The 18,683-nt window shown below is 41.1% G+C and overlaps 1 protein-coding gene across 4 annotated transcripts in view; it reads right to left on the bottom strand.

Moving 5' to 3' along the window:
* The window catches only part of unc5a (unc-5 netrin receptor A), a 129,702-nt gene extending 113,903 nt beyond the window's left edge, over nucleotides 1-15,799 (bottom strand). For all 4 annotated transcript variants that reach the window (XM_072437837.1, XM_072437828.1, XM_072437820.1 and 1 more), the window contains exon 1: nucleotides 15,497-15,799. In XM_072437837.1, the coding sequence (XP_072293938.1) occupies nucleotides 15,497-15,584 (88 nt within the window). In that variant the 5' untranslated portion in view covers nucleotides 15,585-15,799. The remainder of the gene's footprint in view (nucleotides 1-15,496) is intronic.
* Between the last annotated feature and the right edge of the window lie 2,884 nt (nucleotides 15,800-18,683).

Below are 18,683 nucleotides of genomic sequence, written 5' to 3' on the forward strand. Positions count from 1 at the left end.
ATTCTTCCTAAACTGATGGGCCGTATTCACAGTACAACACTGACAGTGGTCAAATATCAGTTTAGGCTCACAAACTAACAAATGAATGTAACAAATTGTTGGTCAAAGAGAATATAGATGAATATACATAATCAATATCTTGGATCCAAACATTTACGTAAACATGCGGTTGATTTTACATTATGCTTTATTTTTGGGGTGAATGATAGATTTGTCATTAAAGAATGACAACTGGCACCATATATTCTGGGACGTGGGTTAAGCAGCTTAACTCGCTCCTCAAAGTGGACACAGAGAGAGGAGATTATTCAATAACATGGCGCGCTCACAAAGATCACGCCTGTGGTATTTGCCCCCTGCAAAGCCACGACATTGCCTATAATCTACAATGACAAAACGGGCAGCTGCTGTTGACTGGGGGACGCGCCTCTTGATCGCCCCCATCACAGTGACAGGGCGTAGGGGGAGAGAGAGTACAGGATTGTTAATGTATCATTCATTGGGCCTCGGCACCCTGCCCCAACAGCAGTATGAAAACATAACTGTAATGAAAAACCTATTGATCCGAGGCTCGTCCTTTTAGACAAATTGCTGTACTTTCTTTGGTGTTTTCAAAATGGCCCAAAAATGTGTTGAGACATCATCAGAAGCAGCAGCAGCAGCAGCAGCAGCAGCAGCAGCAGCAGCAGGAGGAAGGTAATAATTTAAATCTATTTTATTGTTTTTGAATGTGATTCCTGTTCACTACGAAGCAAGTGTGTGTCGTTTTGTTACTGGGAGGTAGCTTAAACTGTAATTGCACAAGTGGATGTGGGAGACATTGGAATGAGACGGCTCCCGCCCATCTTTGAAGGCCATCTTTTCTTTGATCTAACCAGACCAGCGTCTAAGTGTCCTTGATCGAGACACATAGCTACTTTCTGGCCGCCCTCGCATGTTCTCTTTCACTGCCTCATGGGAAATGGCCGAGAAAGTGAGCCAAGGATAGGAACACTTTGGTCAATTTCGGCTAATTGGGACACGGCAACTACATTGTAGAGGCTGAGACATTACGGTTTTGAAGGGCTATATATGGTCCCAAAGGCAACTGCTGTCAAGCAAACATACGCAAAGTGACAAGACAGACAGCTCAGGTGGATAACCATCTCGCTCATGTGCAGTCCTCCTGCATTTCTAAATTAAAGATGGTGTGATAGGCGGGCAACAATCTAACGGTGCGATCTCCATTCTATTGGTGAAGGGAAGGGACTTAAAGGAAATAAATCAACCCAGTGTCCCAAGGGTCAAGGGTTTGTTTAATGAAGTTTTATCGCTGCTCTCTGCTCCTTTCTCTTATCATTAGGGTGGTCATATGGGTACGTGAGCAGTTCACATAGACACAGATCTAAAATGTATCTACGATACTGGATCTGCTGCAGATGACTGGAGGTGACCCCAGTGCATTAAATACTTGGCCATTTTGCCTCATGTGGAGGTGTTTAGATGAAGAAAACCAACATCATCATATGTCAAATTAGTGATTTGAAACCTGATGCTGAGAATGAAAATTACTTGCTAATGTGTAACATTGTACTGGTACTTGTACTTGTACGTGCACATATCATATCACTACCCAACAAGCAATTAATCAATTTTAGTAATCGAGTAATCAGATATTTTTTTTGTACATTTGTAAACTACTTTATAAATGTTATAGTTTATAGCAGGGGTGCCCACACATTTTCAGCTCACGAGCTACTTTTATATTCGACAAAGATAAGATAAGATAAGATATGCCTTTATTTGTCCACACATGGGGAAATTTCGGAGTTGCAACGAAAGTAGATACAGAGGAAAAGAACAGATAACTTATAGGAAAATAATAGAAGAACTCTTGTAAACAAAAACTCTTATAAACAAAACTCCTATAGACAGAACCTCTCATGAATAAGGAATGGAAGGAAAAAAATAAAGATAAAATAAAATAAAAATAGCTAGCATAAGACAAAATAATACTAATAATGGTAAAATAAACACTCTTAAAAGCCCAAAGATCTACCTATAGATCTAAAATTATTTTTATTGTCAGTATTAAACAGGTTTTTTATTTTTGTTTAACCATAATTAGGCTATAGAAACACAATGTAGGCTTTCATTAATAGCCTAATATTGTTTATCATACAAATGTGCAATATAAAAAGGAGAGAGAAAGTCTGATAGACCATTTAATACAGCTGAGTATTTTGAAAATAAAATATAGTGACAACAACTACGCTAAATGATAGAAGATTGAGCTTAACCAGAACTTCCTCTCTCCTCCTTCCTTTGCGTTACACAGCTCGTGCTTCGGCGCTTGCTTCGGCGCTTTTCGGACAGTAGATCGCAATCGATGTTTTGGGCACCCCTGGTTTATAGTAATAAATAAATAACAAATAAGGAATTTCTGCTATTCTAGTATGTCCCCAAAACAACAACATTTCACTTCTCCAGTTCAAACTGTTCTGTCTGTATAAAAAGAATATATAAAAGGACTAATTAACTTGTCACCAGACTGTAGCCTTAAGATAGAAAACTTGTTTGTACACCTGGTGTTTTGAACTGTAACTTTGTATTTTGTCATTTTGCAGCATTAGTTCCGTGTGCCGTACACTTTAGCCTCCGTGTCTTCGCCCCATCATCGCAGACTTTCTGTTTCATAATCGTGGTCCTCACGGCACACGGTGCTAATGCTGCAAAATGTCTGCAGAGTTACAGCTCAAAACGCTGTGCCCTTTCACACAACAAAACTCTTCCCAGTCACACGCCGCTCTCTCCTCTGTTGTGCTTGCTGCAGGTCCGTGCGGAACAAGCTCTGTGTGAAACGAAAGCACCACAAGATGCTCCACGCCTGCCACAGATTCACGTGTTTTTGTGTAATATAAATTAAACTAATCATGAAGGCAATAAAATAATAAAAGCTTTTTTGTAATTGAATTACTTGATTTCACTTGAGTAATTGTTTTGACTCTTCATGTCATAGAGACAGAGATTAACTGTGACAACACGGATGCTAAGCGTTGTTTTTAGGTCTTATTTAACCAACATTGGAACTGCATTGGAACATGACATTTTTGACAGAAAAATGCAAATTTGAGAATGATAGTCGTGTGGAAATGGCAGATTTTCCCTTCTGTGACATACTTGAGTTTAACCTCATAAATAAAACACTGAACATTTATTAGATTGACATTAGCAGCTTAATTCCAGTTTGAGGAGCTTTGAAGATTAGGAGTGTAAATACCCTGCAGTATTTGTACAATTATATATTGTAAGTTAATGTGTTAGTAACCATTGCAGACCCTTCCAAAATAAACAATTCAAAATGAAAATGATAGAATTAGTTCTTTATTTAAAAATCACTTGCCATCAACACTTTCTTCACACCTCACTAAATTTAGCTCAACTACTGGACAGGCTAATAGGCATCCCATTGTATAGAAGCATGTCTCTAAGACCATTTTATCTCTTGCACTGGTTTCTGATAAAGAATGCGGCGGTTTTGCTCGGAGCACTCCACTGTATAATTGTTCCTTGGTTCATGTGTCATGACACTGAATCACAAACCAAAGCCCACAGTTCTAATGGGGTCGTCCCATTTTCTCCATACCCTCTACCATCAACCACCAGTCTTTGTTCCTCATCGCACAATCTGGAGATGTTATTAGCGCGCAGCTGACAGTGATGTTTGGTGACAGTGCTCTGGACAGGACAGTGTCCTCGAGTCATTCAAGAGTGTCACAACCCCCCCCCCCCCCCCCCCCCCCCCCCCCTCACTCTGCCCACAGCTTCACCTTTGTTCTGGTCCAATCAAAAGCACTGGCCAAGACAATGGAGGGCAAATACATGTATTCATTGTAATTATACATGTAGATTAAACACAAATTACCCAAAATTAATTAAATTATATGTTGAATCAGATACTATTTTTGTAGCTCAACATAAATAAATGGTCGAAGTTAAACACACCAATAGCACAGCTGTTAGTGACTGAAACGTGTTTTGTCACACTTTCAAAGCCCTAAGTGCATGCGCTCCGAAACAATGCTCCGAAACATGATTCAAAGCACTTCGAAGCACTGGTCACATGACCTAGATGGTTCATGAACCACTGTTGTTTCACAGGTGTTTCACTAGGGGGCTTTCATCTGACGTCATGACGCTGTGAGCCTGTCTCAAACTTGTGACTCTATAAAGTCTCAACCTGCTCCCACAAAGTTTGGAAAAGGTGTTTGTGTGTCAGCCCCATGGAGAAGGTTCTTGAAAAAAGTGAGATAAATAATAATTAATTAAACCTTCCTCAAATGACACACGGTACGAGATAGTTAACCTGTGACACACCGTCACATTAGTGCAGTGGTTAGGGTTCAGCTCTTACAGAACTTCTGAGTTCGGGACCTATTTGTGTGGGACTAGTTTGTGTATCAAGAATTGCCCTGTCTCTGTGTGCGGGCAACAAAATGCTTTCGAACAACAATTTCTATAAGAGGAAAATCTGACTGCAACAAATATATGATGTATTAACATGTAACATGATGTATTAGAGGTTTACCCTAAAGTAGGCCAACTGCATGAATAGTCCAACTTCGCAGTACAAACATAATATGGTAAGTTTTGGTTTAGTTGATTTAAGCAGTGACAAAGTACAGCGGCATGTATAAAACTTAACACAAGCTGCAGCCGTGCAAGGGGTTATTCACCTTTTCTGTTGTTCATGCTGTGCGTTAATTCACACTAGGCCTATTTATTGTGGTAAGTGACGTGAATCAAAGAATAGTCCAAGTAGTCCAATAAGCACAAGAATCCCTCATGTCTGAACGTGCATGAATGAATCTGATTGATATGCAGCTGTCAGTTCCTCCATTGCCTCCTGCAGCGGCAGACAGACCTACAGAAGGATACACAGATATTCCGCTATCTGCGTGTCTTGCTTTCATTGCCACTGAAGCCTTTTTAAAAGACGCGGGCCTCAGCACGCTCAGATGCGGATTGTCTAGAAATAATGGTTGTTGCAATCAGATTGTTCTCTTATATACAAATTTTAGTTTTATGAAAGCATTTTTTTCACCTGCGCACCGAGGCGTGTGTATTTGCCCCGACACCGGGCTTGGTGTGTTCACGTGCCCTAAACCTCCTACTGTACTGTGCTCTGACTATCGTTGTTCGTAAGATAGGGGCCAAGGTGTCTAGCAGTTAGCAGTCAAGGTTGCACATCTAAAGATACTGCATGCGGTAAGAAATGCTAGTAAATGGGGATCAATTCGGCAAACTGCACGTAGGTGGGCAAGCAGCGGACTCTAATTATGTTAAGAAATGCATTTAATACCAAGTCTATACCTGAGATGAGATTTTGTTACTCTGCCCATGGAAGCTTACTCAGTTCAATATAAATCTGTCATTGCTGCATACAGTCAATGGTCAACCCACAAGAATCAGATTCTAAATTAGACACTGGTAGGGTGGGGGCCCTCAAACATTTAGCTGGAAGTGGAATATTTTTGTCTGCGTTTAGGACCATTGTCATCACATTTGAGCTCAAAAACATGCAGAGAGTTCATATAGTGGCTGTGTAGGATGATAAGAGACAAGCTACATGGCCTGTTCGCGGCTGATAACTGGCACTCAGCACAAATAAAAAACACCTTGGGTTGACTCGAATCATTTGTACAGTGCGACGTCATATAGCTAAATTCAGAGGAAGAAAGTGTCATGCCTCAGTGCCCTCAAATGAAAATGCTTGCCACGTTGTCGAATCATATCTTCAAGTGAAATGCTTATGCCATGATTTAGAAGCATTAGTGGAAAATCCGCATTAACTGTGCAGCGTATCAGCAACAGAAAAGAACCCCAAAGCATTAGCACAATCTCCATTCCTTTGTTTATTAGGTGAAATGTGGAGGGGAGACTAAATGTGGCCAAACAAACAGTGCATCAGTCAGTGGTTCATTTGTGTTGAACGCCACACAGAGACAATGGCACTGGCCTCTCCATAGACTCTTAATGGCAGGGCTTGGCAGCCTCTTACTTGCGGGAGCTTGGGCCCCACTGTTTGCTTTAGGCACTAGTAATTCACCAGGCTGAGCAGGCTCTATGCATCTGTGCAGCCTTAACACAAAATGGCAGGCTGTTACCAAGAACAGACAGACAGCGCTTGGAGAAAGTGCAAAACCTATTACAGAAACTGGGTAAAATGAGTGGTTTATCATGAATAAAACAAGAATTTCATTTCCATGTGGTGTGTGTTTACTTGTCGTTTCTGCTTTGATAAGTAGTATAGAGCTACAACATTTTTCAATACAGATGCGTTGGAAAGATGGGAGGAGCTAAAAGAAAGCCGGTAACCACCATACATTTTGCAGGTAACACCCAGTGTTGTGCTCAATCTGTATTGGACTCTACATTGTTTTTCTACACAAGTAGGATCAAGCCTGGACAGGTCAATCAAGATTTTTGCAGAAACGTGAAAGTGCAGGGTTGCCGCAGAACTAAGCATTATTTAACAATGACATTTTGGAAAAGATCCTGACTGAGGCAGAAAACATGATTATTTAATCAGGGCTCTGAAAATGTGCACTTCTATATGCAGAGCATGTAGCAGAACTGGAAATTAGAATAGAAACTAAATTGCATATGGCTTTGCAATGAATAATCACCATGGCTTCCATAAAGTGTGCAATAATTGGAAAGTAGCAATGTCATTTTGAACCGGCAAGTCAGAATTCTTCAATGCATTAAAATTATTGGATTTCTTTATTAAAGCACTTAGAAATGACATATCTATAACACAATGGTGAAAGAGAACTAAGGGGACTCTATAAGCTAGCATGGTGAACTCTATTCACCATGCCACAAACACTCACAAATCATCTGTGAATGGAATTATTAGCACCAACTAAATATCTAAGTAAAATCTGGTCGTATACCATTGATACAGCAGGACCGAAGCACCAAAAAAACATGGACATGGAACTGCCACCTTTCTTTTTCTCATTCCCAATGTCTTTTCATAGGGTTTCATAATTAGATGCTGTGGATCTTTCATGCAGCTTAGCACCACATACTGTGAAGATTTTGTAAATCAGAAGGATCATTTTCCACCTGTTTTTTACAGGCAGGTTCTCAATTCCAATTAGACTGTCATATCGGAAATAATTGAGATGAATAATCTTCCAAGGCCTTTACTAATGAGTGATGGAGTATTTCTGAAGAGAAAAAAAGAGAGAAAAAGGGTTCTTATGCCTCAAATGAAGTCATTACGAGAGCTGTTATAGAGATATGTGCTAATACGTCTCAGTCAGGAGCTGGCCTACATTCAGACTCCAGTTGGACACCCAGCCGGTCATTAGCAGTCGCATGGCACAAATACCTCCGTGCATCCACAATACTGGCCAGCATATGTCAGCTGTCCTTAAGATAACACAAATTAATTAAAAACAATGTGAACTTAACTGTGGTGGATGATGGCAAAGCTCAGTGGTGGAAATGAACTAATTTCAATGCAGACATAGCAGTAGCAGGCTAACATAGATGTAAAAGTAATAAAAACAATAGTAGTAGCAATTATAGTACATAGTAGCAATCATAGTTACGGTATACAACAGTATTGTATATGTGAGTAAGTTACAGTACTAGACATTTTGGTAATGCATAGTGTCAATAATGAGCAACTAGAGGTATTGAGAATCAAATACATAGTGGCTTTAATAATAATAATTAAAAAAGGTTTAACACAACAGTCTCTGCAGTGCATCTTCCACCGTCCACACTCCATCTCCGCTAATGTTACTTTATATGCTGCCCTGACTGACTTAACCTGTTGTACCACCATAACAATGAGAAAGTAAACAGATGTACTAGAAGCTAAGACATGATTAATACAAATATTATTCATCAAGAACATTATATGTGTTCATAAAGTATCGTCAAGATGCCTTTTGATACCACTTATCCAGTTAGGTTATAATGATTCTGATGTTATTTTGACACATTTATTTTGTGTAACCTTAAGAGCTTGGCATGCTTAAACACTGTTTTGTTCAATGGGATTATAGTAAATGCCCCGTGCACGCTGAAGCAGAGCTGTCTGCCAAATCGTACTAAACAAGTCCAATATCTGTGAAACTGTAGCCAAATGACTCACTCCACAATTGTGAATATTAAAATAACAACACGAGTCAAGTTGTCTCACAGTAGCTGACAGAAATGTTTATTTGTGTTTCCTTGATTTTTAACATCGAGGGGAATTTGTTTTTCTTTTTCAAAACGATGCAGACAGAAAGAGGCGTCTCCCGTTCTGGATTTTGACTAGTTTTACAAAAATAAAATACCGCACTCAATATGCACGGTCATCACCATTATTGAAAAACATTTCTTATTAACAATATCTGGATTTCTTTTCATTCTTTTGATTTTACTGAAGCACTCCCCTGTATCAACACTAAATGATGAACTATAGCTGCTATAAGCCTACAGTCAATTCAAGCTCTCATCACACCGCAGTCTGGTCGGCCCTCGCTTTGCTTCTGGTGCTGTGTTGACTCAGAGTATTTGCTCGCCTAAGGCATCAGCTCTGGACACATTCACATAATTAGGAAAGGTCACTGTGCCTTCTGTCTTGTCAACAAATTCACTTCAAGATGACAAATATAAGGGCCCAGTCTTCGCCGAGCCTCCCTCTGCTACTGTCGCCTATTGGGTGCCAGCAGCCTGTCTAGGTAGCCTTGGGTTATTTCTAATTATGATTTTTGCTCGGCATGCTAAAAAGGACAAACAATTATAATAAAATAAAATAATCATAATAACCTTAAAAATAGAATAATAATACTTAACATATTGTGACATTTTAACAAAAACAGCCAACTCGGATAACCTTCAAAGTGTCTTCCTCTGTCCCATTCACTCCATGATGAAGTGCAAGTGGCCCGCTCCCTAGTGGCCTTACTAAGGAACTATTAATCTATGGCACTCCATACTGCATTCAGATGGGTCCTCCCCAGCCAGTCGCTTCCTCCTCGCCCGAAGTAAAGGCCAGGAGTGCACCCTAAGGACTGGACACTCTTAATATGAACTGCTCCAAGACACCTCGGGGTATCTAAGCACTTCCAGTAACACTGACTGATGGCAAATTAACCATTACGGAAGAGTAGACTGAAGAACCATGGAAACTTATCTCATATATCCTTAAACATCCTGTATTTTAAATTATATAAAAACTTTTACTTTGAATGTTGACTTGAAGACAAACGTTGGCTCTGACATTGGCACACAGCTGTGTCGTAAATATTTGACAATCATTGTGGGAAAGTAACTAAATACATGTACAAAAAATATATTCAGAATACTCCATTTGAGTAACCTAATTCCGGCACAGTTACTCTTTCATTTAGTGGTGTTCAGAATACAATTACTTTGCTGAAATCAAAAGGAATACATAGCAGTAGTTCATCAAACAATGTAGGCTTCAAACTGCACGGTGATGGTAAAAAGATCAGGGGTCTCATTATAAAACTTTACATAGAATTCTTACTAAAAGTGTGTGTAAAGACAAAATACAATATTCCACAAACAACCTCAAACGTTCTCATTTCTCATCTCTACGAACACAGATCACAGTCCCCTTCTTCCCTGAAAGTATTGATGAACAAAGTTTTTGGACTTGATTGCTAAATTCAATGTAAAGTTGTCTTTTTATAGATCTCAGAGAGTCACGTACGCAACATTTTTGTAAGTTTGCATGCCTTATAAATGAGAGCCCTGCTCTTGTGGTAAATATGTTTGAGTTTTTCTTCTCTAATTAATGATAAATATATGCTTCGCAAACGGTGCAACAAACAGAGCTGTTTTAAATCATCCGTTGTGTTTCTTACACCATAATTTAAGCCTGATGCAACTCAATTTGACAGTACTATAATTATTCAGAATACAGTAGCAGTGGACCATGTAACGTAATAAGTTACAAAATAAAGTTTAATGCAGGTATTCAGTATTCTGTAACTAAATACATTTTCAAAGTATTCTTTCCAACACTGTTAACAATGTATAAATGCAATGGTTGGCAAAGCAGATGGCGCCGATTGGCAGCCCTGGTTATGTCAGTTCACTCTAGCAGTTGTGGCCCTGACCAGCTAAACAATGAATGAATAATGACTACAGTAGCACTTTTAGAGATTTGTCATGCTTTTAAAGTACAATAGAAATGTCATTATCATTATTGTTTAAAAAGCAGTGCCCTCAAAACCTCAAAATAAATACTGCTCAAAGGTACGTGTCTGTAAGCCTGACTTTGAGCCATCCACCTTCACATGTCTAGTGTTGTGTGCTCAGAGTAATCTTCTCCCATCGAGAGAACACAGCTGCATTAAAGGTTCAAGGTCAGGCCTGTATATGCTCCCTCTCTCTCCCAACAGTGAGGGGCGAGAGGGCCTGGGGAAAAGAACATTCGATTAGAGCCTCCAGAAAAAGACCAAGACCTCTGCTCAACAAGTGTGTCATAATCATAATGCCATGCACTTGTAATGCGCTTTACTGGCTTGTCACTACACCATTGTCATTATTCATTCACTCCACACTCGGTACTGATAAACAACAGCCACAGCTGCCCTGGGGCAGGCTGAATGAAGCAAGGTTGCCAATCTGTGCCATTGGCCCTTCCGACCACCAATTATTCACGTACACCCCACCAGAAGTGTCTTGTCAAGGACACAACAACATAACTAGGTATTAGCGAGCCACTGAGTGAGGCAGACTACCACAGGCTACAGGCCATCTGAAGTCAATATGCTAAATATTATAGAAGTAGATGTAATAATAGAACATTAAATGTATAACTGTGGGCGTGTGCGGAATTGTGTTTAATTAATCCAAAAGGAACTACTCTGGTTCACAAGACAAAACAGTATATTATTCTACACAAGACTGTGTACTATTATCATTGAAAAAGGCATCTTGCGCAACAGTAAAAAGGTTGTCCAAACCTCTTCAAAAAGACCAAGACTTCATCTCAGTCGTGCTGTGACCTCTCCCCAGTGGCCTTCTAAAATAAAATGTAGTGTGTTTGTGGTCAGCAGGAACAGAAACACAACAGTAGATTGAGGGCAATCTGCAAAGTGCTGATCCTCGACGAGGTACCCCTATGAATTATGGTCCGGTATCCCACTGAGGTAATCTCATCCCATATTACAGGTCAGAGGTCAATTTTATGCTACTTTGATAGAACAGCACTAGGCTTTACACTGCAGGCCATTTCAATTGGGAAACAGCCCAACTTCAGCTGCTAAGCACCCTCACATAGGCCTGAAACATAGAAATGGGGTAATTGAAACAAAAGGCCACAGTTTGACAGAGATATAGTGCCCTTTGCAGGGCCTTGCACCGACTGCAGAAAATAACAAAAACGCCTCCCTGCAGGAGTCTCACCGAGTGTCCCCCTCTCCTCTTTACCAAGCTGCCATTTCCAAATGATAAGGGACAGAGCCCATGAAAGATAAGGCTAGACATTTGTAATCAAACCAAGCGTGTGGCACTATTGTTTAACACTGACCTGTGGAGGCGTGTAGATTTTGCCTTTACGCAACTTAGGTTAAACCATTAGTTTAGTACTCATTAATCAAACACTGAATGTATTCTGCCTGTGTTCATTGAATTAAATAACTACAATTGTAGCTGTGTAGGCACTGGCATTTTGAAAATAAATACAATTGTGCACCAGACATATTATCAAATGTGCTCATGTGTGAGCCCAATTTCTGACTATTTGGCTACAACATGTGATTTCGTTGTGTCATGCAATTTAAAGCACTCAAAATTCCTAATTGCTACTGTGAAGTTTTGATTTTATCTCAAATCAACCAATATTTGTGCATAATTTGTGTAATTTACTGATAAATTTAGCAACTCTAAATTCCTCTGCCTTTTCTGCCGGACTATTGTGTAGGCGTTGCAACAACAGAAAATCACGGCTATTGAGGCTATATTTCTGAAAAGGGAGCAAATGCGTGACAATCAACTCTCGTGTATTAGCTAAAGGAACACAAATATTATGTTATGTATTTTTCTCAGCTGTTAACATCTTACCCACTCTTCACTTTTTGTATTAGACAGACTAAACTGTTGGTAAAAAAGATTTATTATTATTTTCATTCAAGATTTACAATGTTTTGATGAGGGACATCTGGCAAGGCAGCTATTTATTACGACTGTACCAATAAAAGGAAATCTAGAAATGCGAGTATTACGCAATATATTTCAGCTTGTTGTCACTTAATGGTTATCTACTTGCATCATCACGGGCTTTACACCCCGTGGAAATTGCTCTAAGGTTGACAGCGCACACAAGTAGGAAAAATGTCTGATACCAAATCCCCTGCTCCCCTCTATGAAGACAAGACAACAATTGCTTGGCAACGCTCTCAATGGGCACAAAGAAAAACAAACTAAATATCCAGGATTTTTCACTCCGTCGACTTGCTTTGCTGTGTGTTTTGGATGGTCTTTCTGGGAGAATTAACTGGGGACAGGTGACACACGACATAACGTTTAAAAGAAAGGGATAAAACAATATGAAAACGGTGTGGCTGCACTTTAAACACGGCACAGAAGAATTAACACATTATGTTGAAATGCCATCCGACGCATTAGGACGGCAGAGTTATAACTAATTTTGGACCTAAATATATCAAATTTAGAGAAAAAAAACAAAAAACTTCTGAGAATAATGTGACAAATGACATCCAGTGTGCAGTGCTGCTTCATTATAAATCATTTCAAAAGCCGAACAAACAATCAGAGAATCAAATTGGTCTTCAATAATGGACCAGGTTTAGCGGAAAATAGCTTAGAAAGGTTCCAGAAGCACTCTACATGTCTAATACTATAAAGTGCTTGGATTTGGCCAGATAATACACAGCTACAACTGACTATGCATATCTGTTATTAAGTTAAACAATAAAAGTATGTACTATTCTCTATTCAGTACCTCACAATCTCTAAAACAGGAAAGTGCATCACAAGCTCAGCTCAAGCCTGACGTGGCTTCCCTTTCTCGCAGTCTGAGTTATGTTTCTCTGTAAAAAAAAAAAAGAAAAAAGAAAAACGACGACGAGTGGGCTTTGGTTGGGGACAAATGTGGAGTCAGCGTTTCGTCCCGTTGCTAAGTGGAGATCGACTGATCCCATCTGAGCCTGTCCAAGCCCAGATGTACAAAGGAGCAGCGACCAAATTACCTCCCAATCCATTTCTGTAGCTGTCCTCTAAAAGTAGCCCATGTGCCGTGTTGGGAGCTCAGAATCGTGATTGTACTGACCCATAATACATGATGGAGTATGTAACCGGCTAGAACAAGGACAAGGGGCTGACTTAAGAGTGACCCACAAGAGACGTACACTAGAAAGAAACTATAAGTACCAACTTCTATACGGCTCACTAGTGTAAAACTCAATGTAAAGTAGGCCTGTGTAGTCACTTTAAGGGCTGTGGAATAAGACAAAATAAATACATGTTGCAAGAATGATTTACAATAGTGTTTTTCCACAGTCAAAGTGTTTCAGAATGACAAAATGTTTCCTCACGCTTTTTAAAGGTACGTCACTGTAACGTCACCACAACAAAGGAGCACACTGCCGGAGCGTGCCGACGACCCGACTACGGCTAATCCCTACATCTGTGAAGATGAACTAATAAAATAAACATATGCAAACAAAGGAAGTTCAGAGCAGGGACAGGAATGTTTGGAACAAGGGCGTCGTCAACAATTACTCAAATATGCATTCATCACTCTAAACACAACTTCAAGTGCGTAAACAACTGTACTATGGTTAAAACCCTCCTAAAAGGGAATTTAGCAAAAATAAATCTCCTTTAAATTAGATAAAAAACACATTCAGTCAGTTACAGCTCAACAATTGCAAATCAAGGTTACGACACATTAAAATACAATATTGCAGCGTGCCATTACTTCAAATACAATGACGATGTGTCGATAAACTTTTGAGTAGATTGGTTTTGATTGAGTCCCTGTCCTATGAGGTCATGTAGCTCTATCCCATCTACAGGACAAGACCTTACCAAAGAGCTATAGTGTATTGACTAGTGCCCATACTATCAAGTCACTATCCAATGTCGCTTTCTTCTATTATCCACTGTACTCTGAGGGTCAGCAGCATTCGTTAAGGCTTGGAGCGACCTGGCACCGTCCAGCGGCCTATCAGAGAGAAAACAAATAGAACGTACAAACACAATCACACCAGTGGGAATTGGGAGCTTGAAAATTGACCTAAAGCTGCATTTTTCCTGTCTGTGGGAGGAAACCATGAGCGCCCAGGGGAGCGCGATTGAACAAAGAATGAACACACAAGCTGCAAAAATTAAGTAATTGCCTGTTTTTTGGGCCATAACAACCAAATAAAACCCTAAGTAAAACATACAGCCTACAGATCATAACAGTCACTTGTAAATAGGCCATTGAACCGCATCTTAAAGTTGATGTGCGAGTTCCCCAGAGCAAGTCTGTTTATTTAATCCTAATATATTCATAATTATCTGCTAATTGATGCCAGAGTAAAGCCTTTTTAATTCATCATCTCGGTGTCCCGAAGCAAGAGACACAATTATAACCGTGTTTGCTTTTTTGTCCACGGTGAGGTTAACAGTTCGGAACAAGCATGGAGCAAATGGTGTGAAGAGAGAAAGCGGTGGCACAAGAATGATTATTATTATTATTATTTAGGCTATTTCAAGAAAGGAAAGCACAAGGTTAAGAATCAGTCCTGGTGAAAGAGGTGCAGTCAATGTCAACGAGAGATGCAACACAAAGAATATAAAAGAAAGAATTCAATAGCTTCATTATTCCCTGGTTTATCTCTAATAAACGTTTGGCTCTCACAAAGTGCGCACGTTGCCGTTTGGCTCCGGTACTTCCTTCTGACTTATAGTAGCACTTTGTCTGAGAGTGAATGAAATGCCTTTTGTTTTATTTGCGCCTTTGCACGTCCTCGGCCGCGTCTCACCAGGAGCTCGTAATAAAATGCAACTCATCAGCGTGAGTAGCTCGTCTCCTGACTTCGTAAAGCTGTCAGCGCAGTGCAAATGCAGCAGGAACGAACCGCACACGAGGCAAGGACGGGAAACAACCGGGACAAGAGCCCGGTGTGACGAGTAAGAAGATGTGTGGACAATATATATGTTTATCATTTATATTTCATGCATTGTTTGAATCCACAGGAACAACACTGACACGAGCAGCTTCATTGTTCACCTCAGACTGGAGCAGGTGTAACTTCCTCTCACATTTACACTGTCCAACACAAACATATCCTCTGTTTACTCAGAATAAGAGAGGACAAGTTTAAACCTTCTTTCATCAGTCTTAAGTCCTAGTGTAACCTTCAAGCGCTAATTAGAGCTTTTCCGTGCCGAACCTCCTTTCGGGCACAGCACTGCTGAACTTGGCGGCGGAATTACGCAGAACCGCGGCTGATGCACTCACCGCGGGTGAAGCCGTCGACAAGGAGCCAGAACACGAGGAGCGAAGCGCCGAGTCTCGAGCGGACAAAGGGGCCCCGAAGTAAGGGCATCTTGGTGCGGTTTAAATAGCCAACTTTCAGGAGGCAAAGAGCGGAGAAAGAGCGGTGCGCACGGGGCTGTGCGGGTCCGGGGAGAGTCCACTGTGGCACTTTACGCCTTTTCTTTACAACGCCCAAACCTTCTCCTCAGCACATATCCTCATGGCGGGCAGGGGCCATCCGTGTCCCGCTCGTGCGTCCTCGTTGCTCAGAACAACGCATCACAGGTGTAGAAACGAGCTGCTGCTGCTGCTGCTTTCCTGCTCTGACACTATTATCCGCTCGCTAAACTGTCTTTGTCAACTCCAGACCGCGCCACGAGGCCAGTTTCCTCTCTTTCCTCTCACTTTGCCGGCTTCGCGTGGAAGAATATCTTGTCCGAACGCGCTCAGAATCGTCTTCGGAGGCAAAACATGTAGTTGCAGAGCGATGCTGGAGTGTGGATGCTGGAGTGTGGATGCTGGAGTGTGGATGCTGGAGTGTGGATGCTGGAGTGCGGAGACCGGAGTGCGGAGCCTGGAGTCTGGAGCCCGGAGAGGAAGGCGCGTGTGGCGGCGGAACAGCAAAGCCCGGACTGGAGTGTGTGCACGGAGCGGAGCGGTCCTACAGCGCCCCTTGCCATAGTGATATTATCCTCATCTTCATTTCCATTGCTAAACTAACCCCAGATGGCACGCACGCCAGAATGGAAATGATTCAACCCCGTGTACTTCTTCCGCCCTATACAACATCACATGAAAATGATGGATTATGACGTTCAGTCTTGTATGACAGGCATGAGCACAAAGCTTTGCATATAGATGTACTCACACCCTCATCTGATTCTGTATACATTGCTTTTCTTCGTCACTTAAATATATACGTGCATGTTTTTATCTCGGGGCTCTGGTGCGTACAGTGCGGCGTACGGCGGTGACGGACAAACACAGAAAAGAAGAAGAATGAGGATTAGAGCTCCCGCGAGAGTCTACACCTGTCAGCAAACTCCGACCGGGAGGTGACTTATGTTGCACATAGCTGTTCCTCATTTTCTCTGTGTCAGTGGAGTGATTATAAGGCCGTGCTTTTTACAAGGCCTGCCACAGCGGACAGCGCATTATTAATACACTTCACTTGAGGTTTTTGTCTCTTTGTTTGTCCATTTCTCCACTCCCACGTACTAGTCAGCAGAATAATAAGTGGAAGCGCAGGACTGGGCCACTGTCTTACCAGCTAATTATGGGTCTCATGTAGATGGATGATTCCTTAGATAGAGAGCTGTTATTATGCAAACTCATTAAGGCTCCTCGCTCCGTTCCCAGCATCCCCTTTCTAAAGGTCAAAGTCACAGCCAGAGCAGCAGTACAAAGCAAAAGACACATGCATCCACATCCTCGCATGCCCAAACAGATAACTCCAAAGCCCCGGCTCTGTGATCAAACCATGACAGCCAACACAGCCAGGGTTAGCAGTGACATGCACAACTATGTATAAAAGTCAGTGAGTCAGGCCTGGTCATTTGTGTGGCTGCTTGTAATGATCTCTCTCATTTTTGCTAATCTGCCGCGTGTCCTATCAGCGGCTTCAAGCTGGAGGCATCACAGCGTGTCGCCTTTTTGCTGCAATAGTCATTTTAAGGGAGGATTTGTGATGTATATAAATGCCTGGTTTAATACATTAGCATTTTGCAAAGATGGAATTAGGCTTGGTTTTCTATGAAATGTTTTTAAGTTCTGTTGAGTGTTTGAATAGCGATGTGTGTGACCTTGCTCCATATATTGCTCAACAAACTATACAGCCTGTCCTACACATATACACTCTGCTGGGTGTAGATTCTTTGCCCTTTGCTATTCTATCAGACTTCAATGACCAATCAAAGCTCTTGAGGGAGATGACACATACGGTTGTCAATCGATTTGTGGCATTGTAATTAATTTTCTCCCTCGTCAATGGCTTGGGTTACAATATATCTGCAGACTGGGAGCAGCTTGTTCAGTTGCAATCAATCATAGAGGCCACAGATTCCTCTTGTATCACCCTGAATTATTTAAAACATGTGATCCAAAGAGACACGGGGCCAGTTTCATCAAATTGCTGTGTACAGGTCTATTGTGTTACACATTTCAGCTTTGCTGTCTGTCATCTGACAGGGTCATAATTCAAAGTAGTTTCTGTTTGAGTCTTTTGTGCTTTTCAAGTCCTTGTGTCACACTCACAGAGAGAGGGCTTAGCACTCTCTCAGCAAGGAGTTTGGGCATTGATCCCTTGGGCTATGATCACAATGTTCTGATCAGTATCAGTGCAGACATGGGTCAATCTCATTTACCCGCGAATACTCGCTTACTTTGGGCTCATACTTGGAAAAACAAGCAGAAAAAAGTGACTGTGGACCAAAGTACTTTAAGCTTTGTTAGGAGCACCTTAGGAGCAACTTGTTCAGCACAGATGCTGACTTACTGTGTTTTCTCATATTATTTTTCTCTAAGGATGGTCCTTTAACCACTGTATAACTATGGTCCTTTTTTGTTATTATCCAATCTTACTATATTACATCTATATTACAAATGTAATATGAGATTGTTTTTTTAAGAAGCCCATTTTCATAGATTAACATTAGCACAAGGATCATTTGTATGAAACAGACGCTTGAGCCGCGGCATCGTTCTCTAAGCCGCACAATTACACACAGAATACATGCACGCCATAAAGACAAGTGATTCGCCTGGTCGATATGTATTGATCGGATGAAGGTGTCTGGCATGAAATTAATATTATTTATTGTTTACAAACAACAGCAGCGGTCCCGGAGGAGGATAACGCTCACACGGCCACTGCCGAGTTCCTGCTCCGGCTTGTGGAGAGACAGACTGCAGAGGAGGGTGTATCAGCTTCCATCATGACCACAGCTTCACAGCTTATTGTTTTGTTTATATCAAATTAAACTGCAATGCTCCTCTGGAGAGATATAATTGACCACAGCCTCAGATTAAATGACTGTAAAGATCTTAATAAGCCATCAGCGCATTGCATATTACATAGCCAAGCACTTATGAGGATGCAGTCTGATGAGAATGAGATTGAGCTTTAGTGTTTGGATGGTGCAGAATAGTATCCTTTAATTACAAGGAAAAT

This window comes from Eucyclogobius newberryi, unplaced genomic scaffold (genome assembly GCF_026437365.1).
Source record: "Eucyclogobius newberryi isolate DKJ021-1_F unplaced genomic scaffold, fEucNew1.0.hap1 SCAF_11, whole genome shotgun sequence".
In the NCBI taxonomy this organism is placed as follows: domain Eukaryota; kingdom Metazoa; phylum Chordata; class Actinopteri; order Gobiiformes; family Gobiidae; genus Eucyclogobius; species Eucyclogobius newberryi.